Raw genomic sequence first — 23,745 nt, 5'->3', positions numbered from 1 at the left:
AGACCTTCTGCTACGTGTCAGAAGGCTGGCGGCAGCGTTCTGAACCAGCTGAAGACCCCTAATGCTGGACTGTGGTAACCCTGAAAATAGAACATTACAATAATCTAGTCTAGAAGAAACAAAAGCATGAATCAGGGTCTCAGCATCAGCCAATTTACAGGATGGGGCGGATCCTCGCTATATTTCTCAGATGGAAAAAAGCAGTCCTAGTAACAACAACTTAAGGTGACGGAGGATGACCCGCTGTGACTTATGGTGACGGAGGATGGCTCGCGGTTACTTAAGGTGACGGAGGATGGCTCGCGGTGACGGAGGATGGCTCGCGGTGACGAAGGATGGCTCGCGGTGACGGAGGATGGCTCGCGGTGACTTAAGGTGACGGAGGATGGCTCGCGGTGACTTAAGGTGACGGAGGATGGCTCGCGGTGACTTAAGGTGACGGAGGATGGCTCGCGGTGAAGGAGGATGGCTCGCGGTGACTTAAGGTGACGGGGATGACTTGCAGTGATGTGAGGTGACAAAGATGGCTCGCGGTGACTTAAGGTGACGGAGGATGGCTCGCGGTGACTTAAGGTGATGGGGATGACTTGCAGTGATGTGAGGTGACAGAGGATGGCTCGCGGTGACTTAAGGTGACGGAGGATGGCTCGCGGTGACTTAAGGTGACGGAGGATGGCTCGCGGTGACGTGAGGTGATGAAGGATGACGTGTGGTGACTTAAGGTGACGGGGATGACTTGCAGTGATGTGAGGTGACGAGGATGACTCATAGTGAGGGGGGATGACTCATGGTGATGAAAGGTGATTTGTGGTGACTTAAAGGGTCCCTGCCAAGCCATGACGTTTTTACATATTCTTGAAGAATAAAAAAGCTTTTTCCACATGTCTGTTTTTTACCATAAAATTACACTGAACAAAGATTTAGACGTTTCGTTACCCATCTGAGAATTTGAATTTACCTCCTCCGAGTTGACCTACTTTATCGTTGCAACGGATGTGACATCATGCGAGTAAATGTGTCGAAGCGCGGCTCTGTTTACCAATACGGCAGACACGGACAGCGAAGGCATAGTGAGCGATTATAGTGAAGATTTAAGTGACATATCGATTGTTTTTGAAGAAGATGAGGAAGTTTCTGATGAAGGGATTGACAGTGTAAATAATGAGCGGCTCCAAACCGTGTATGTTCCAGCCAAATGCGACAGAAAGAGGATGAAGCGCAGCTGTCAGGGGATGACAGCAACAACGCTGTGGATGAGGATATAAGCTGTTTACAAAACACAGAATGGTTTGTTCACTCACCACCTTTTCTTATAAATGATCATTTATTCCCGGCACGGTGTGTTTGTGTGTGAAAAAATTATTTCAGCAGCACAACGTGCTTAAATTCAGGAGTTTGTTCTAAAATCACTGAAAATAAAGTTTCTGTACATTCTGTATATATTTAATCATTTATAAGTCAATTTCTTGTGATTGCTAATTCTTCACATTTTATTCAAAGCAAATGATTACAAATCTTTATCTGAAAAGCTGTAGACTATAGAAGTGATTTTAGAACAAACTCCTGTATTTAAGCACGCTATGCTGCTGAAATAAATTTTTCATACATAAACACACCGTGCCAGGAATAAATGATCATTTATAACAAAAGGTGGTGAGTGAACAAACCATTCTGTGTTTTGTAAGCAGCTTATATCCTCCTCCACAGCATTGTTGTTGCTGTCATCCCGATAGCTGCACTTCATCCTCATCTTCTGTTCCGTACGGCTCGAAAATATACGGTTGGAGCCCCTCATTATTTTCTCCATCACTTCATTCATCAGAAACTTCCTCACCTTCTTCAAAAACAACTGATATGTCACTTAAATCTACGCTGTAAACGCTCACTATGCCTTCGCTGTCCGTGTCTGCCGTATTGGTAAACAGAGCCGCGCTTCAACATTTACTCACATGACGTCACATCCGTCGCAGCGAAAAAGTAGGTCAACTCGGAGGCAGTAAATACAAATTCTCAGATAGGTAACGAAACGTCTAAATCCTTATTCAGTGTAATTTTATGGTAAAAAACAAAGACAACATGTGGAAAAAGCTTTTTTATTCTTCAAGAATATGTAAAAACGTCATGGCGTGGCAGGGACCCTTTAAGTTGATGGGGATGACTTGCACTAATGCAGTGGTGGGCACAGTTCCGATAATCCGATAACCGATAATTATCAAAGATAATGTTTTCATTATTGGATTATCTTTTTAGATAACTTTAAAAACCATTATCGGACTAATTATCTTGCAATAAATTTTTGTCCAATAATTTTTAGACCGATAACATGATAAATAAAGCTTAACAGCTACAAATATTTATAAAACTTAAAATCAGTTGAGCACCTACCTGTTAAATGTTTTGTAGCTGATGTGTAGTTCTACTCTCTGCAAAACAGAGAAGAGCTGCTTTAAGAAGAAACCGCTCTATCCTCTGCAGGCAAAGGAGAACTGGTCCCAGGCAAAGGAGAACTGGTGCAGCGTGATCAGAGCATCTCAATGCAGTTCTCAATCTTACTGAGATCTCGCAGCGCGGCGACCTCCGAGGTTTTGCGGGATGTGAAACGTCAATAGGGCGAACAACCAACATTTATGTGTCAAGACAATACTGAGTGCATGTTTTACATTATAATAAAACGTGTGCACAACATCATAAGACATGCGCACATTCTCTCCACACGCAAAATATTTTGCGATGACACTTCCAGGGCTCTGTAAAAATGCCTGTTTTTACAAATAAAAAAATGGAATATTTTACAAAAGCACATTTATCTGTAAACACCAACACACGACACGTCAAATTAACGTGTTGGTTTACATAATGAATGACTGAACCAATTAGTGTTTAGCAGAGGCAGATTTTACCCAGAATCCTTTGCGATCTGTCTGTGTTTGTTACAAAACCTCAGAATTAGTGCATTAGTCAACATTAAAAGATATGTTACATTTTAACTTTGTACAAATGACAGAATTGACATTAATGGAGTTATTCTATCGGTATTAATGTTATTTATAAATCAAAACCATAAGTCAGTACTGCTTTATTTTCCAAGACCTCCACCTGACCAGGGCGCTGTGATTGGGTAGAGAGCTGGGCTTTGTGGCTGCTGTTAGCTTGCTTCTGTGCTGGAAGCCATGTAGTAAACAAGAGCTTCCAGCAGGGGGCAGGATGTTCAAAGACAGAAGTGCTGACTCATTGTTTGGGTCTGTTGTCGCTTTTGATGCTACCAGAAGCGATCGTGGTGTTGAAACTCAAATTCAGTTTATTAGTAGTTGCAAATGTACCAGAGACAATACTAATACAATAACATGCTTTTGGAGGGCGGTATGCATTTTCAGAGGCCCGACATTCATGCCCAGTCGCCCAAAATGACAGCTATTCGCCCAAGTTAGACGAGGGCGAATAGCTGTCATTGCGGGCGACGGGATGGACGGAGGGACTCAGAAAATGCATACCGCATGACAACAGCATGTTATTTGCATTATTATCACTTTTTACTGAGATACACAACATGTCACGTGTACATAAAAAGTTGGCTCACTTAACTTTTGTCATGTCACTTGGCGCGCGCAGTGCTCTCCAAATTCAGCAGTGTGTCCTCATCAAACCAAATCAACTTTATTTATAAAGCACTTAAAAAAACAGCTGCAGCTGAAACAAAGTGCTGTACACAAGGGACATATAAAATGTAACAAACCACAAAGTACAAAAAAAAAAAAAAAAAAAAAAAAAGCTCCCCCCCCCCCCCAAAAAAAAAACAAAAAAAAAAAACCTAAAACAAGTAAAATCACTTAAAACAACCAAAACAGATCAAGATCTCATTCCGGGTTAAAAGCCAGTGCATAAAAGTGGGTTTTTAGATTAGTTTTAAAAACAAAAAGTGAAGAGGCCTGCCTGATGTGGAGCGGTAACTTGTTCCACATCTTTGGAGCCACAACAGAAAAAGCTTGGTCCCCTCTGAGCATACGCTTGCACCTCGGCACCTTCAGGAGGAGCTGATCAGCTGACCGGAGGTGGCGAGCAGGGGCGTAACAATGAAGCAGCTCAGAGAGGTAGGGCGGGGCAAGGCCATTTAAAGATTTAAAAACAAATAAAAAAAAAATCTTAAAATGAATTCTAAAATGCACAGGCAGCCAGTGGAAGGAGGCCAGGATAGGTGTAATGTGCTCCCTCTTACGTGCACCAGTTAGCAGACGGGCAGCAGCATTCTGAACTAGCTGGAGACGTGCAATGGAGGACTGGCTAATTCCATAATAAAGTGCATTACAGTAATCCAGCCCGGAGGTAATAAAAGCATGGATTGCCGTTTCAAAGTGCTGATGTGCAAGAAAAGGCTTAACCTTAGCAAGCTGCCTTAAGTGAAAGAAACTCGATCTGACTACTGCACTGATTTGGTGGTCCAGTTTAAAATCGTTGTCCATCTTAAAACCCAAGTTTGTGACAGTAGATTTTGAAAAGGCTGACAAAGGCCCCAGATCGACAGGTGAGGAAGAACAGGAGCTGCTAGGGCCAAAAACAATCACCTCCGTTTTCTTTTCATTAAAATTAAGAAAATTCAATGCCATCCAGGCTTTAACATCCTCAAGACAGGACAAAAGGGGCTCAAGAGAACAGGCATCATTTTTCTTTAGGGGATCAAGCTGGCTGCTTTAGCTGCTGTTCATTGTCGTACTATCCATGAGAAAATCATCCAGAATATCCATATTGGGACCAAAACACACTTCTCGCCTTTTCATCTTTTCCTCTGTGGACAGTTTTTTTCCCCCTCTGCGGACAGTCCTTGGGCTGCGCGCGCGCTATGATGTAATTTGTTTACACACAGCAGGCGGGTATAGCCAGATAGCGGCGACGTAAATCTACGATACCGGCCTAGCAACACCCCAGTAAAGTGATAATACTGGAATTTATCGGTTATCGTTATCTGTAACTTCCGATACATTTTTGAGTGGTTTATCGTTTTATCTTTATCAAAGATAACTTTTCAGTTATCTGATTATCTGTTATCGAAGTTAATTTTTTGGTTATCTGTGCCCACCACTGCACTAATGTGAGGTGACTCATGGGGATGTAAGGAGATGGTAGATAACTTTTGGCGACTTGCAGTGATGTAGAGGAGACGGCGGATGACTTGTGGTTACCCACGATGATGTAAGGACTACTTGCAAAAAAAGTAAATCCCATTTGATCCACCAAGACAAAAACAAAAACAAGCATAATAATGCCCTTAGTAAATGCAGTGTTTTTAAAGAAGCCCCTCGATGTTTGTCTGCTCCAGGTGCGTTTCTCAGCGTGAAACATGAGATGTGATTTGTCCCGCCAACAACAACCAAAATAAATGACATGCGGAAGTGAACCTCTCCAAGTTTTCTTCTTCTTATGCCGAGTTTATTGGTGGTTTGCTGACATGGTGCATGACCGCCACCGTTTGGGTGTTGAGCATTAATGGAGTCTAACATTCTCACCGGGTCATTGTAAACAAAAACCTTTTCAAGAACAAAAGAAAAAAAATGGCATTATCCGGTTCCCATTATTTTAAATAAATGGTTCTGTTCCGGAACATAAACATATCACCTTTCTGGTTTTGTTTTCATTCCATAAACCGGTTCAACACCTTGGTTTAAACTCTGAAAGACAAGACAAAGTATAAATACTTGCCTTTTTCTTGCCTTTCATGGAACACTGCTCTAGATCTTTTTCTGAAGGGCTCCAGTTGAGCTACGGAAAGAATTACAGGACTGAAATCAGTTCCGGCCCACATCCACGTCATCCAATTCATAACAGTTTACACTTCAAAACCCAGAATGCATATTTACCTCTTTCAATCTGTAATGTCTTTGTTGCAATTAGTTAGCTAATTTGGAGTTAGTGAGTTAGTTAGCTAGCAACAAGCTATTGCAAAAGCATTATGAGGATTTGGCTTCAGTTAGAGTTCATTACATTTTGGGGCAGATGTGGATCAAAGGGTGGATAACACCTGATTCTGATTCCAAATGCGGATTACTGAAATACGGATTCTAATCAAAGGTCTTTTGGGATACCTTGCTGACAGGCAAACAGCAACAAATACGTTCAGAATCAAAGACCAGGCTCAAAGTTCACCAATCAAGACACAAGGTTGGCAAAGAGGATTAAAGCTCAATGATCAGGATCAAAGAGAGGAAAGTGTCAACAGAGACCTTGGACTACAGAGAGGACTACTGGATGCTGGTGAAGGATGCGTTCCCTGACTACATGTCCACTTGAAGATGCTAACACTGAGGACACTCAGCTGAAATTGTGTGCTTGCCCAGTGTCCCCACCTTGTTCCTGAGTATGATGGCTTCCTTCTTGCTCACATCCAGAGTCAAGACCGCATCCTGAGCTCCGACATACAGAGTGTGTCCATCCTGACTCAGCAGCAAAGTGGTGGTGTTGTTGAGGTCATGGCTAATGAAGCGGCTCAGACGTCTGCCAGAACTACCTGCGTTTGGACACACTGGAGTTAATCGCTGTCCAGAAGACCATTGGTCAGTGCCAGATGGACCCTCTTGGAGTGCTCCTGTGCAAAATGCACTAAATGGGCAGGATTGGACCCATCACATCTGAGAAGTAGGGGAACAATTCATTTCATGAAAGAAATCATTCAAACTGATGTTTGGAGGGGAGATAATCCCAATGAGAAGAAATACACGTTACTCCAGTTCACCCATCATGTTCAAACTTAAATTTCTTTCAGGCTTCAGCACTATTAAAATGTAAAATAAAAAAAATGTCTGCTACAATCCCATACTTCTGTCAGCTAATGCTTCAAATTGCTTGATGTACCATGACTCCAAATTGACAACTGATACTAGCTTTGTGACCTTCCTGGTTGAACAAATAAAATACTATATCAAAACCAACAACATAGAAACCTCAAGAAGTACCAAGTGTGAGCCATTTAAGGTCTTTATTAGGGGACAATCATTAACATCACTCGCTCTAAAGCCAAAGAAACTAATCAGAAAGTAAAATCAGTAGAAAGAAAAGAAATTAGAAGAAGAATACTACCAGTCAGGTTCTGAGGATACTCACCCAGAACTACTTCTGCTAAGAACACAATATAATGAAATATCTAAACTAAATATAAAAATATCAACATTAAACTGTAGCTGAGGACTAGTATGACTGACCTTTGCTTTTAATCTATTTAATTGTTTTAATGTCTTTATTATGGAACTCGTGAACTTTGGAGTGTAATCTGTGAATGGAAATGTGCTATTGAAATAAATGAGAAATTCTACGAATTCAATTCAATTTATTTCATTTATATAGCACCAGATCACAACACTTCCTCAAGGCACTTCACATAAGTAAGGTCTAAACTTACCAACCCCCAGAGCAAGAAGACAGGGGACAGTGGTAAGAAAAAACTCTGATGATTTTGAGGAAGAAACCTCAGGCAGACTAGACTCAAAGGGGCGACCCTTTCTTGGGCCATGCTACAGACACAAACGACAATATGAATATATGGGAAATTTTGCTGGTGCACAGGATGAGAGGCCTGCAGAAGAATCAATCAATCAATCAACTTTTCTCTTATATAGCGCCAAATCACAACAAACAGCTGCCCCAAGGCGCTCCACATTGCAAGGCAAGGCCATACAATAACCATGAAAAACCCCAACGGTCAAAACGACCCCCTATGAGCAAGCACTTGGCCACAGTGGGAAGGAAAAACTCCCTTTTAACAGGAAGAAACCTCCAGCAGAACCAGGCTCAGGGAGGGGCAGTCTTCTGCTGAGACTGGTTGGGGCTGAGGGAAAGAACCAGGAAAAAGACATGCCGAGAAGGGGGGCAGATAGATAGAGCCGCACCTCAAACAGAGAGGAAAAAACAGAATCAGGCATCAGAAAGACAAGAAATACAGTAAAATTTGTCAGTATTAAACAACAAGAAAAACAGAGGAATACTAAGGTGATCTCCGGCCACTAGCCCTAAACTTCACTAAAAGACCCAGAATTTAGGTAAAGTTGAGGCCACAGCATGGTCCACTTACTAAGAAAATGAATTAAAAGAGTAAAAAGCATAGAACTATACTATGCCAATATGCTGCCATATGAAAGGGAAAATAAGTGCGTCTTAAGTCTGGACTTGAAAGTCTCCACAGAATCTGTTTTATTGACGCAGGGAGATCATTCCACAGAACAGGGGCACGATAAGAGAAAGCTCTGTGACCCGCAGATTTCTTATTCAATCAATCAATCAATTTTATTTATATAGCACCAAATCACAACAAACAGTTGCCCCAAAGCGCTTTATATTGTAAGGCAAGGCCATACAATAATTACGTAAAAACCCCAATGGTCAAAACGACCCCCTGTGAGCAAGCACTTGGCGACAGTGGGAAGGAAAAACTCCCTTTTAACAGGAAGAAACCTCCAGCAGAACCAGGCTCAGGGAGGGGCAGTCTTCTGCTGGGACTGGTTGAGGCTGAGGGAGAGAACCAGGAAAAAGACATGCTGTGGAGGGGAGCAGAGATCAATCACTAATGATTAAATGCAGAGTGGTGCATACAGAGCAAAAAGAGAAAGAAACACTCAGTGCATTATGGGAACCCCCCAGCAGTCTAAGTCTATAGCAGCATAACTAAGGGATGGTTCAGGGTCACCTGATCCAGCCCTAACTATAAGCTTTAGCAAAAAGGAAAGTTTTAAGCCTAATCTTAAAAGTAGAGAGGGTGTCTGTCTCCCTGATCCGAATTGGGAGCTGGTTCCACAGGAGAGGAGCCTGAAAGCTGAAGGCTCTGCCTCCCATTCTACTCTTAAAAACCCTAGGAACTACAAGTAAGCCCGCAGTCTGAGAGCGAAGCGCTCTATTGGGGTGATATGGTACTATGAGGTCCCTAAGATAAGATGGGACCTGATTATTCAAAACCTTATAAGTAAGAAGAAGAATTTTAAATTCTATTCTAGAATTAACAGGAAGCCAATGAAGAGAGGCCAATATGGGTGAGATATGCTCTCTCCTTCTAGTCCCTGTCAGTACTCTAGCTGCAGCATTTTGAATTAACTGAAGGCTTTTCAGGGAACTTTTAGGACAACCTGATAATAATGAATTACAATAGTCCAGCCTAGAGGAAATAAATGCATGAATTAGTTTTTCAGCATCACTCTGAGACAAGACCTTTCTAATTTTAGAGATATTGCGTAAATGCAAAAAAGCAGTCCTACGTATTTGTTTAATATGCGCATTGAATGACATATCCTGATCAACAATGACTCCAAGATTTCTCACAGTATTACTAGAGGTCAGGGTAATGCCATCCAGAGTAAGGATCTGGTTAGACACCATGTTTCTAAGATTTGTGGGGCCAAGTACAATAACTTCAGTTTTATCTGAGTTTAAAAGCAGGAAATTAGAGGTCATCCATGTCTTTATGTCTGTAAGACAATCCTGCAGTTTAGCTAATTGGTGTGTGTCCTCTGGCTTCATGGATAGATAAAGCTGGGTATCATCTGCGTAACAATGAAAATTTAAGCAATGCCGTCTAATAATACTGCCTAAGGGAAGCATGTATAAAGTGAATAAAATTGGTCCTAGCACAGAACCTTGTGGAACTCCATAATTAACCTTAGTCTGTGAAGAAGATTCCCCATTTACATGAACAAATTGTAATCTATTAGATAAATATGATTCAAACCACCGCAGCGCAGTGCCTTTAATACCTATGGCATGCTCTAATCTCTGTAATAAAATTTTATGGTCACTCACCCTAAGGACACAAAGTAGTCCTGCACCCTGAGAACACAGAGCCCGGGCCGGTACGTAGGGTTTAAGTAGGTCAGCTAAGTAGGGAGGTGCCAGTCTGTGATTAATTTTATAGGTTAATAACAGAACCTTAAAATCTGATCTCACAAGGACAGGAAGCCAAAAGTCTGGCAGCAGCATTTTGAGCAAACTGGAGGGCCCTAATCCTGGAATGCAGTAAACTGTCATGATTTTGGCCTGAACAGTGCGTGGAGCCCCCCCCCCTTTCTGTTGTTCTTTTCAGCTTTGATTTATTAGTATTTATTTTCATCATGATTTATTGGTTTTATGTGTCACTTTGTTCTCTTTGTTACTATTTACTTTTGTTCTAGTTTTCTGTTCTAGTTTTCATTTATTGTTCATTAATTCATCACGTTTTCTAGTTCCTCTTATTTGTTGTGCGGTAATATCTGTATTTGTTTTCTGTTTGTCACTGCTTTTCTTATGGTTTGTTTTAGTCAGTTTCTGTTTTATTTAGTTGTTGTATTTATCTCTATTTTCCTCATGTAGTTTTCATTAGGTTATCACGTGTCTATTTTGCCATTGTCACCAGTTTAGTTTTAAGTATTTATGTCCCATCTTCCCTGATCAGTCCTCTGGTTCATTCCGCGTTCTTTGTTATATGTTATTCTGTCCTCATGCCCCTCCGAGTATGTTCCCACTCAACAGTCCTGCACCTGCTATTGTCCTTGTCTCACACTTTGATTCTGTCCGCTCTGTTTTCTTTCACACTCACTCTTGGCACCTGCTCACACATCTCTGTAGCTTACATCACTTCTCTTTGTGCACTCCCTTCCTTCCCATCTTGCACAGTATCTAATCTTTGTTCACTAGCCACGCCCCCTTTCTAGATTCTTCCCCTCGTGTGCACCTTGTTACCACCTGCTTATTTAATCTCCCCTCAGTCACCTCACCAGCGCCAGTTTGTTGTCTCTGTGGACTTACCAGCTTTCTTTACAGTCCTGATTTACCTTTCCATGTTTTTTAACCTGCTTTGTGTTTTTGACCGCACCTTTTGCTTCATCCCTGTTGTCTGTGTTTGCTCATGCCACTGAACCCTGCCTGACCATGACTGCATGTATGCCTAGCCCTATCTGTACCTCTGCTCTGCTGAATGATAACCTGTGCACCGCACCAAAGCCTGTAATAAAGACAATGACTTCTTTTACACCAAAGCCTGATCTGGGAGTCTGCATTGCAGGTCCAGCCACCATGGTTGCCAGGCAGCCACCTGTCCTGACAGTACAAACTGGCAATAACATGGACTCCGCAGGCACCACCTTTGCCTTGGACTCTGTTGCTGCGAAACCCGATATCAAGGTGATTAAAGGGATTTTTGCTGACCTCTCATTTTTTTCATATGTTTTCGTGACTGCTTTGCTCCCCGAGAAAATTTTGATTACCTTGAGCAAGCGTGGGAGTTGGTGGAAACGAACGCCTGGCTTTTTGACATTTTCCCAGAGCTTCAGAGCTTGGATGACATTTTTTGTGAAAAGAAGCTGCCGGATTGGATGAAGCACCCTGAGGCGCACCTGCTGTCTAAGCACTTGACTGCTGACGATGAGTCGGATTGGATAGACATGGAAGAAGATTTCTCTTCTGAAACAGAGCAGGAAGCACTCCAGGACATGGCTACTCTTTTGTTTAAGATCCAAGACTTATTTTTTGAGTATCAGGACTGTACCAGCCAACAGAGCTGTGATGTCGGCTTTTGATCATATTTTTCTATCCGAGCCAGAGCTGGTACCTTTCCTGAGCTAGGTAACATTAAAGCACAGTTCAAACAGGCCAGAGTTCCTCCCTGAATTGAGGATCCCATAGACTATTTGTTTGAGTCAGATACCACCGCCTGCTGCAAAGAACCACACACACTCACCGTCTCTGAAGCAGTGGTCACTTTTCCCAGGCACACAGCAGCACAGATGCCGGCCGCACCTTTCTTGCTCTCAGTTCCTGAAATACATCCACTGAGGCTGGTTCCACCCCAGAAACCTCCGAAGTCTGCTCCACGGAGGAATCAGGTAGTGACCTCAGCTACGCCTCCGAGTCCATTGGAGCCGCGCGTCTCGAGCGCAAGTACATCAGCGCATCCGCCCTGGAAGACCCCGGTTCCAGCGCCTCGGAAATTGTGAGCGCCTTCGTTGTATCCACCGACCCTGCTTCAATGATTACTACGCCGATGACCACAGACGCACTGACTTTGCACAACCACTCTCTGGCGGCCACTCCCACCTGTCCTCCTGGACAGTCTGTGTGTTCCACGTTGCCAGTTGAGCCTTTGGGAACATGTGCATCACCAACGGCGAACCCTTCCAGAAGAAGTTCGTCCAGCTCCCCTGTGAGAACCTCCTCCTAATCTGCTGCAGCCTCTCCTGCGGTGCCTCCTGGATCAACTTCCTCGACGGCGTCAGTCAGCTCCACGCGCACAGCAGTAGCCACACCGGCAGTGCCTCACGGACCTGCGACATCAACACCACGTGTTGGCCTGGCCTCAGAGGGTTCCACTTCCCCTTCATCTGCAAAGCCACCCGGATCTGCTCTCTCTACGGAACCTGATGGCTCCGCCTCAGCATGCTCCATGTCCGCTTCTTCTCCATTTTCTTCAGCCTGCTCAGACTCCTCGCTGCCTGCAGCCGACTTAGCTTCAGTGGGCACCTCGGCAGCATCGCGGGAGACACTACTCAGTCCGGCTGCATCTGTGATGCCTGCCGAAACGTCACAGGCTATCGAGTCAGCCCCCGCACGCACCGCCGCCAATTCACTCTCGACATCTGTCCGTCGAGCCGCTATGTGCCCGGCTTTGCAGTCACCATGGTTGCCGGGCAGCCGCCCACCCAGACATAAACCAGAAAATGGAACATTGCAGTAGTCCAATTTATAACACACGAACCTGGGCTAAGCGTTAACTGGTCAAACTGATGCCGATGTCTCACTGGACCAAGAAGCATCATTTCAGTCTTGCCAGAGTTTAAAAGTAGGAAGCTGCTAGAAATCCATCTTTTCATTGATGCAAGGCAATCTTCTAAGGATTTTATATGGATGAGATTACCAGCAGTTATCAGCATGTATAACTGATTATCATCAGCACAGCAGAGAAAGGTAATCCCAAAATGCTGCAATATGTGCCCAAGGGTTGTTATATAAAGGGAGAAAAGCAGGGGGCCAAAGACAGACCCCTGTGGAACCCCAAATTTTATGTCACTAAGGTTAGAGGTAGCGTTATTGTACAAAACACAGCGAAAACGACTGGTCAGGTATGACGTCAGCCATGCAAGGGCACTCCCAGTAATCCCAAAATGATTCTCCAGCCTACTGAGAAGAATATGATGATCCACGGTATCAAACGCAGTACTAAGATCTAACAGCACCAGAACTGTAGTGGTGTCTGAATCCACTGCAAGCAGAAGACCACCACTCTCTCACCACTTTAGTGAGAGCCGTCTCTGTGGAATGATATTTTCTAAAAGCAGAAGCAGACTGCAGTGGCTCAAAAAGATTATTCTCGCTAAGGTGGTCCACGAGCTGCTGTGACACCACCTTTTCCAGAATTTTAGAGCAAAACGATAGATTTGATATCGGCCGATAGTTTTTCAATACACTAGGGTCAAGATTAGGTTTCTTAAGTAATGGTTTAATCACTACAGATTTGAAACATTTCGGAACAGATCCAGAGGTTAATGACAGATTAATAATTTCCAGCACAGTCGGCCCAAGAGTGGACCACATGTTCTTAAACAGTTTTGTTGGTATAGGATCGAATAAACAGGTTGTGTTTTTTGTTGACATTACGAGTTTCATCAGCATGCCTAGTGAGATACTCTCAAATTCATTAAATCTAGACAATATCAAAGATGACACCCACATCAATAGCAGGGTGTAGTGGCTGGGTTAAGGCATGCTGGGATATGTTTAATCTAATGTCTTCTATTTTCTTCTCAAAGTAATCTAGGAAATCTTGTGCTGTAAAAGGAGAGCAAACTACAGGTGGTTGTCCATGAATAAGTGTTGCCACCATGTCGAACAAGAACTTTGAGTTATGCTTGTTTTTGTTGATCAAATCAGAGTAGTAGGTCCGCTTTGTAGCCAGTAATGCATGCTTATAGTCTAAGATAGGGGTCACCAACCCTGTTCCTGGAGAGCACCTGTTTTCCATGTCTACCTACTCAAGGCACACCTGATTTTTAAAAGTGATGTTTTCCAGCTTTTGATTAGCTGAGCACACCTGATAGAGTTAACTGGCTGGATGTCGAACAAGGAGAGTTAGAAAACATGCAGGACAGGTGCCCTCCAGGAACAGAGTTGGTAATCCCTGGTCTAAGATAGCATCACGCCAAGCGAGGTGGAATACTTCTAATTTTGAACTACGCCATTTCCGCTCTTGACCTCTGGCCTTATGCTTGAGGTCACTCAAGTAATCAGTGAACAAAGGTGACTGTGTTTTGGGTGGGGTGGGGGGGGCGTGGTTTTAATAAAGGTGGCGCAATTATGTCGAGTACGAGGTCTATTAGAAAAGTATCCGACCTTATTATTTTTTTCAAAAACCATATGGATTTGAATCACGTGTGATTACATCAGACATGCTTGAACCCTCGTGGGCATGCAAGAGTTTTTTCACGCCTGTCGGTTACGTCATTCTCCTGTGGGCAGTCTGAGTGAGGAGTGGCCCACCCGCTCGTCGATTTTTTTCATTGTTTAGGAATGGCTCAGAGACTGTTGCTTTGTTTGATAAAAATTTTTTCAAAACTGTAAGGCACAACTGAGTGGACACCATTCAATAAATTCAGCTGGTTTTCGGTAAAAATTTTAACGGCTGATGAGAGATTTTGGTCTGGTAGTGTCGCTTTAAGGACGGTCCACGGCGCCTGACGGCGATCTGCACTTCGAGGCGGCAGCGTCTCGCCGTTTCAAGTTGAAAACTTCCACATTTCAGGCTCTGTTGACGCAGTAAGTCGTCAGAGAACAGAGAACTTTCAGAAGAAGTCGGCATGAGGAGTTTATTCGGACATTCCATTGTTAACGGTCATTTTGTAATGAAAGAACGTGCGGGCAGAGTCGCATGTCGGGCTGGACCCGACCGCGGGGGGTCGCGGCAGGAAAAACACCTCCGTTGGAAATCTTAACGGGCAAGTTGGAACATGCCCAAGCTGTTAAACAATTTCTCAGTTACTCACTTGTTGAAAGCCATTAAAAGCCGCCTGAATTCTACAAATGGTTTTCAACACGGAGGTGTTTTTCCTGTCGCGGCGCACACAGATTTGCCGAGTCGTCACGGAAACGACTCGGCGAATTTGCGCGTACGTCTTTCATTAAAAAAATGTCCTTCAACAGTGGAATGTCCGCATAAATTCCTCATGCCGGCCTCTTCTGAATCTTCTCTGTTCTCTCACGATGTCCTGGGTGAATTAAGCCTTAAATTAGGATGTTTTCAGCTCGAAACAGGCCGACGACAGCGCCTGGAAGCGCTGCAGGACGTCCCGCTCCGTGGGAAGTCCTTACACTGACAGAAACACCCCATAATCTCTCATCAGCCGTTAAACTTTTCACAGAAAACCAGCTTAATTTCTCGAATAGTGTCCACTCGGATATTCCTCACAGGTCCAGAAAAATTTTGATAAAGCAACGCGCGCCGTCTCGAGCAGCGTGTGAAACAAAGAAATTCAGCCGAGAGGGCGGGACCACATCTCACTCAAGGCTTGCCCACAGGGAAATGACGTCACCGACACGCGTGAAAAAACTCACGCATGCGCACGAGGGTTCAAGCATGATTGGTGTAATCGCATGTCATTCAAATCCATATAGTTAAAAAAAAAAATAAAAGGGTCGGTTTATTATCTAAGAGACCTCGTATAGTTTTGAGTGCTGAGTTTAAACTATCCACAAGACTGTCTACTGATTGGGCATTTTCCAAACATGAAGCTAAGACATCAGGCAGTCTAGCTCCAAGTTCAGTCATAGTTGAGGAGTTGATGCATCGCCGCAGTGATATATAAGTTTGTTGTTCCACTAAACACGGCAGCAAAACTGTAAACCTAATAAGTGAGTGATCAGACACCACCGATGCAAGAGGCATGATGTTAATATTTGTGGCAGCAATACCATGTGCAAGAACCAAATCCAGGGTATTTTCACTAATGTGCGACAAATCCTGAATGTATTGCTGAAATCCTAATGCATCCAAAATTTCTATAAATGATTTGCAGAGGGGATCAGAAGGCTTATTTATATCAATGTTAAAGTCACTAATAATCAGCCTGTTATCTGCACTAGTTGACAAGTTAGCGATAAACTCACCAAATTCATCTAAGAATTCAGAATATGGGCCAGGAGGCCTATATACAGTGACAAAGTAATACGGCTGATTTTTATTCTTCTGACCTTGGCAATACGTAGCATCATGGGCAGAGTGGAGAATCAGATGTTCAAACTTTATAGCTCATAAATAGATTCAAATACATCTGAACTGAATTATATTTTGGACGACATTCATATTCCCAAAATATCAGAAACAATCAAAGGAGAATTAGAGAAAGATGCAACTTCAGTAGAATTATCTGGAGCCATTAACAGTAACAAACCAGGGAAAACTCCCGGAACTGATGGAATACCCATTGAGGTTTAAAACATGTTCAAACACAGACTGATACTACCATTACTGGAAATGTTTAAAGAATGTTTTCATAATAAAATCCTTCCATCATCCATAAGAGAAGCACTAATCATTTTGCTACCAAAACACAGCAAACCAACCAATAAATTGTGGAAGGCTTGAGAAAATAATTCCCAATATTACTGACCAAGATCGGAATGGTTTTGTGCAAGGCAGACAATGCTCCCATAATGTTAGGAGACTTCTAAATATACTTCATGAGGAAAAAGGGACAGCAGCTAGCATTACTGTTATTATACGCTGAAAAAGCCTTTGACCGAGTTGAATGGCCTTATATATTTAATTTCCTCACGTTTTGGTTTGGGAGAAAACTATAGTAAATGGACAAAACTGCTTTATACAGAACCATATGCTGAAATTATGACTATTCGTAATATCTCTAATACCATGAAGATACAAAGAGGATGCAGATAAGGAGATTCTGGTTTCCTCTGCTGTTTATTATGATTATAGAACACTGGCAATAGCTGTAAGAACCCATCAAAACATAGCAGGTATATTAATTGGACAACCGGAACACCACCTGGCTTCATCTGTATATGTAATAATATTTCTTAAAACTATAGGAAAATCTATTCCTGAATTATTAGAACTCAATAATGTATTTGGAAAAATCTAAATCACCTGGCTTCATCTGTATATGTAATAATATTTCTTAAAACTATAGGAAAATCTATTCCTGAATTATTAGAACTCAATAATGTATTTGGAAAAATCTAAATCATCAATAATGTTCCATCACATGGTTTTCCAAAAATCCAATCGTAGGGCAGATTTACCTCGCGTGAAAAGCCAAAGATCGTTTTCAGGAGTGATATGTAACTAGTTGGCCCGTTTGAATAGCTCCAATGAGTGCATACTATTAGTACATACTCAGTGCGCCCTGCATCATTACACACAGCGATCAGTGAAAGGAGGAGCAGATGGAGAGCCTCTGATGACAATCTGACATGCTCAAACAGAGTGTGTAACTATCAGGATTGCATTTATGTTTATTGTTTGAACTTTTTTGTTGTACAGTCTTTCACACAAGACCTCAAATTACCTTTATAAAGTGTCAAAACAGTTGTTTATTATACTTTGCTGTGTGTTCTGAATAAATGTGTGAAAAATTATTTTTCGCTTCATTTTTTCCTTGCCTATTTTTGATTGTAAACCTTTATTATACTTATAAAACACAACAAAAACATATATATTCTGAAAGCATAGGTTGTCCTGAAAAAAGAGACATAAATTTTGATTGTGGGATGCAGGGAGAGCTGTTAACAGCAATAATAAAACATTTATGCCAGGCGAGTGAATTGTCCAAAAAATGCCCTCGGACCCCAGAGGGTTAATTTGGTTAAAACACAACCAAACATTTCAGCTCCGTTGCCGGCTATCGATGATATTGTTTGGGCATAAGTTATCCGGTGATATCACCGCTGACCCGGATTACTACTACTGCGCATGTGCATCAGGGACAGAAAGGCAGCAGAAGGTACAGCGACAGCTTTGAGAGAAAAACAAAGCTTTAAAAAAATAAAGAATGACACTGACTGCTAACCCTCTGGAGTCGACTGATGTACCGCCGCATAAAAAAAGTCACATGACCAAATTAAGAGAATGTAGCACACAATCCGCTCCACTTTGAATGCATGTGGAATTCAGCCTGTACACTACTTTTTAAATTTTGTTAATAGGCCAAGTATAACTTGAATTATGATTAATAATTTACGCAATGCTTTTCATGGATAATTTGCTCATATTTGCTACGCGTTTTGCAGACACCCAAAGGACTAATTTTCTGCAGGAGAAAGAGGGGTGGGAAGAAATACGACTCCCTCATCTGCAGCAGGAGAAAGGGGTGTTTACCATTGGTGGAAAACTTGGGAGCTAACCAATCAAAATCATCAATGCCATGTGGGCTTGATGTCAAACTACAGACCCCATGTGGCTCTGCTTGTGTGTGTGTGTGTGTGTGTGTGTGTGTGTGTGTGTGTGTGTGTGTGTGTGTGTGTGTGCTTTGCGAACAGGACTTTTCTTCCGTCTCTCTTTGTTTGCAACAGCAAACGACAAGTAAAAATATTGATAATTTCTCTTTATCACTGGTGTAATATACGAGGTCTGTCCATAAAGTATAGGTCCTTTTTATTTTTTTCAAAAACTATATGGATTTCATTCATATGTTTTTACGTCAGACATGCTTGAACCCTCGTGCGCATGCATGAATTTTTCCACGCCTGTCGGTGACGTCATTCGCCTGTGAGCATGCCTTGTGGGAGGAGTCGTCCAGCCCCCTCGTTGGAATTCCTTTGTCTGAGAAGTTGCTGAGTGACTGGCGCTTTGTTTCATCAAATTTTTTTCAAAACCTGTGAGGCACATCGAAGTGGACACGGTTCGAAAAATTCAGCTGGTTTTCGGTGAAAATTGAAAGGCTGAAGAGAGATTTTGAAGAGATTCTGTCGCTTTAAGGACTTCCCACAGAGCGGGACGTCGCGCAGCGCTCCCAGGCGCCGTCGTCAGCCTGTTTCAAGCTGAAAACCTCCACATTTAAGCCTCTGTTGACCCGGGATGTCGTGAGAGAACAGAGACGTTTCAGAAGAAGTCAGTTTCAGCATTTTATCTGGATATTCCACTGTTAAAGGAGATTTTTTTTAATGAAAGACGTGCGGGCAGATTCGCACGTCGGCTTGCAGCCAGCGCAGCACAGCACAACAGGAAAAACACCTCCGTTGGAAGCCTTAAGGACAAGTTGGAACATGCCCAACTGTTAAACAATTTCTCAGATACTCACTCCACTGAAAGCCATCAAAAGCCGCCTGGATTTTACAAATGGTTATCAACACGGAGGTGTTTTTCCTGTGGCGGCGCATCACGGCGGCTGCAAGCCGACGTGCGAATCCGCCCGCACGTCTTTCATTAAAAAAATCTCCTTTAACAGTGGAATATCCGGATAAAATGCTGAAACTGACTTCTTTTGAAACTTCTCTGTTCTCTCACGACGTCCCGGGTCAACAGAGGCTTAAATGTGGAGGTTTTCACCTTGAAACAGGCTGACGACAGCGCCTGGGAGCACTGCGCGACGTTCCGCTCCGTGGGAAGTCCTTAAAGCGACAGTATCACCTCAAAATCTCTCATCAGCCGTTAAAACTTTCACCGAAAACCAGCTGAATTTTTCGAACTGTGTCCACTTCGATGTGCCTCACAGGTTTTGAAAAAATTCTGATGAAACAAAGTGCCAGTCTCTCAACAACTTCTCAGACAAAGGAATTCCAACGAGGGGGCGGGACCAGTCCTTCCCAAGGTGTGCTCACAGGCGAATGACGTCACCGACAGGCATGGAAAAACTCACGCATGCGCACGAGGGTTCAAGCATGTCTGACGTAAAAACATATGAATGACATCCATATAGTTTTTGAAAAAAATAAAAAGGACCTATACTTTATAGACAGACCTCGTATATTACCTAAATAAACAATGATCCTAAATCCACGTAATTTGGTTGCTGAAGGAAGGAAAATTGTGGTTTCATGCAGAGTGAAAAGCAGACAGCAATCACATTTGGTATTTGAAAGATGTGCTATTTGCTTGGCGTGTGTTTTTAGTGTGTGTGTGGTGGAGCGATTTTAGCGTGTGTGGTGTTGTAGTTATATTTTTATGTATTTATTTATTTATGCATCAAAATAATGAGGCATCTTGGACCAGTGCTTCAAGTTTTTCTTTTTTTTGAACTGCATGAAGATGACTGAAGTGTGTCATCAGAGTCTGATCAGTCTGATGATGAAGTGTACTTTGTTCGGGACGAATGAGAGCAGGTGGATCCACCGACGTGCGCACAGATCTGCACAGTGGATCGAAACGCGCGCTTCTCTTTCCAGCTTCTCCAGGTCTCACGCGCTGCAGAGCTCCGCCCCAGCGGGAGTCCTGGAATACAGAGCAGGGTGCAGACACACACTGTCCCAGCACTAAACAGGCTCCAGGCACAGAGAACACAGGAGTAGCAACCCCCCCCTCCCAACCCCAAAAGTCCAAAAGCCTTTTTCTATTGTTTTTGTTTGCGACTAACACAGTCAGGACAGTCTGTACCAACACCAGTAAAAATGCTACAAAAACAAGAATTAAGGAAAAATACACATGGATGTTGAGGTGGAATATCTGTACAATTTTTTTGAGCTTCTGATGTGCATTGGACAGGAACTGTTTTTCTGAGTGGCACAAATATGATTTGTGTGGCATCTTACTGCATGTAAATAGCCACAAAAATGCTGGAAGCATTTCCTGAATTTTAATGTAAATTGTTGTATATAACTTTGTTTATGCTACATTTTTACATATATTTTTGAAGTTTACAATTTAGATTTGCATTCTAAGTTAAAAAAATGAAGCTTAGGGCTAGTGGCCAGTGATCACCTTAGTATTTCTTCTGTTTTTCTTGTTGATAAATGCTGACAAATTATACTGTATTTCTTGTATTTCTGATGCCTGAGTCTGTTTTTTTTTCTCTCTTTTTAAGGTGCAGCTCCATCCAGAGATGGGAGTGGGTGTCTTCTTCTTTCAGGCCTCCCGTCTTGTGCACTAGCATGGACTCCCAAAATTTCCTGTATAATTTCCTGTATTGTCAATTGTGTCTGTAGCATGGCCCAAGCAGAGGGTCACTCCTTTGAGTCTGTTCTGCTGGAGGTTTCTTCCTCAAAGCATCCGAGGGAGTTTTTCTTATCACTGTCGCCTGTGTTCTTCATGTAGGGATTGGTAAGGTTAGACCTTACTTGTGTGAAGCGCCTTGAGGCAACTTTGCTGTGATTTGCTGCTATATAAATGAAAATAAATCAAAACTGAATTGAGAACTGAGGTTGTGCTGAAAAAAATTACACCAAACAAGGCAAGGTAAACAGTTTTTAAAGGTAAATTATGAAGGTAAAGCCAAAAGTAGTCAAAAATGCCCAATTATACCCAAGACTCCAGAGGGTTAAATTGGTCACCAACAATTTTGGTGACTAATTGGTGACCTGTAGAAGGGGGAGGAGTTATGCAGTCTGATTGCCACAGGTAGGAAGGACCTCCTGTTGCATTCTGTGGTGCACCTTGGTGGAGTAAGTCTTTGGCTGAAGGACATCAATGTGGCAAGCAGGGGATGGGAGGTGTTGTCCCAGATGGTGAGCAGTTTTTTCAATATCCTCCTCTCTGACAGCCATTACAGCCATCAGAACACCAACATGTACACCCACAACCGTTATTACTGCTGCGGCCACCGGTTACAGCCGCCAGTCTGTGGTGTATCACAGTAATCCCATAATCGGGGGACCCTGGACAATGTATAACAGTACAAATACTGGATGATATATGTGATCCAGAGGAAAGGTAGGTCCTGACAGTAAAGCCTCACACAGCAGCCGCACGCCTCCCCCATCGCTCTCGCTCTTTTTCTCTCCCCAGAGTAAGACCAACAAGATGAAAACACTGCTCCAAACAGCCATATAATAAATAATTAACCTCACTTGCTTGATCTGTATGGGAAGACTGAGGTCTTTTTTTGTACAGACCTCACTGCCCTTGATATTTTCCCCTACAGATCTTGTGCTCGGTTAACAATCCTTTATTATTAATCATGTGGCTTTAACTCGCAATGGAATTATATTATCCTTGGGGCCCAATGTCCAAATTTCATGTTTAGCATCTACAAACAATATTCATTTCTGGAGAGTTACTGAGATCATTTTTTTTACTGTAATATCCACTATAGCCCAAATTTTCATGACCATTTACCCACATTTATCACAAGAAGTAATGCTGAAGCCTTTAAATATTTGTTACAGCTGTGCTGGTGGCTTCCCTCACTCATCTCCTTTGTGAGGATGTGTGTTCCAGACACATTTACTGCACTGAGTCTACAACTTGAAATCATCTCTGCATCTTTTACCTGCTGAGTTTGCAATGGAAAAATAAGCAGGAGAGACGTGTCCAAATACTTTTTTGTCACTTAAAAAGATGGACAGCACACAAAACGGTTCAATTCCAACAACATTAGAATCAAAGTAACTTACCCACAGGGAAGGAGACTCTGGGAGTCAGCTTGGACTCACAGGGGCCGAGGAAGAGCAGGTGGGCTGCAGTGAGACACAACAGGCACTGCTGCTCCATCACTGTGGAAGCCTGAGGTCTCACGCAGGCTCTGTCAGGTTGGGGTGGTCAGAGGGGCTGGGTACCACAGCTCAAGTCCAAAACTATCCCTGGATCTGAGAAACACACATCCAGGTCACCTTTCTGAAACTAATGTATCTGAGATCAATTTTACCATCTGCAACCATGTAAATAGTCAGACAACAGGGACTGAACACACCCAATGTGCTGCCAACACATCACAGCCTGGAATTAGCACAGCTGCATGCACAGGGCAGGATCACCAGGGCTGCGCCGGTGGGTCATTCTATGGTAACGGAATTACAATGACAGCAAAATCTAGCCGTCTTTGACGCTGCCATTAAAAATTTGCTGATTGTAATCCTGTTACCAGAGAACTGCCCAAGTATGCAGACAGAAACACTCCTGGAGGCTTCCAGACTGAAGAAGCCATTGCTCTGAACCCATTGTGAAAACAGAAGAATGATGATGACTGTCATAAAATACAAACCAAATTCCAATGAAGTTGGGACGTTGTGTAAAATGTAAATAAAAACAAAATCCAATGATTTTCAAATCCTCTTCAACCTATATTCAATTGAATTGAACACCACAAAGACAAGATATTTAATGTTCAAACTGATAAACTTTATTGTTTTTGTGCAAATATTTGCTCATTTTAAAATGGATCCCTGCAACACGTTTCAAAAAAGCTGGGACAGTGGTATGTTTACCACTGTGTTACATCATCTTTCCTTCTAACAACACTCAATAAGCGTTTGGGAACTGAGGACACTAATTGTGAGTGTCATGATTGGGTATAAAAGGAGCATCCCCAAAAGTCTCAGCCATTCACAAGCAAAGATGGGACAATGATCACCACTTTGTGAAGAACTGCATGAAAAAATAGTCCAACAGTTTAAGAACAATGTTTCTCAACGTTCAATTGCAAGGAATTTAGGGATTCCATCATCTACAGTCCATAATATAATCAGAAGATTCAGAGAATCTGGAGAACTTTCTACACTTAAGAGGCAAGGCTAAAAACCAACACTGAATGCCCATGACCTTCGATCCCTCAGGCGGCACTGCATTAAAAACCGTCATCACTGTGTAAGCGATCTTACCGCATGGGCTCAGGAACACTTCAGAAAACCATTGTCAGTTAGCACAGT

General features: G+C 42.7%; 1 protein-coding gene across 1 annotated transcript in view; it reads right to left on the bottom strand.

Moving 5' to 3' along the window:
• LOC117513191 (semaphorin-4B-like) overlaps positions 1–23,745 on the bottom strand; it is a 241,963-nt gene that overhangs the window by 152,251 nt on the left and 65,967 nt on the right. The window contains exons 2-4 of the mRNA XM_034173488.1: positions 22,495–22,686; positions 6,336–6,496; positions 5,692–5,751 (exon numbers count right to left, since the gene is read on the bottom strand). Of these exons, the coding sequence (XP_034029379.1) occupies positions 5,692–5,751; positions 6,336–6,496; positions 22,495–22,591 (318 nt within the window). The 5' untranslated portion in view covers positions 22,592–22,686. The remainder of the gene's footprint in view (positions 1–5,691; positions 5,752–6,335; positions 6,497–22,494; positions 22,687–23,745) is intronic.

Source organism: Thalassophryne amazonica, chromosome 7 (assembly GCF_902500255.1).
Source record: "Thalassophryne amazonica chromosome 7, fThaAma1.1, whole genome shotgun sequence".
Lineage (NCBI taxonomy): Eukaryota > Metazoa > Chordata > Actinopteri > Batrachoidiformes > Batrachoididae > Thalassophryne > Thalassophryne amazonica.
This window is presented reverse-complemented; position numbering and strand designations above follow the sequence as displayed.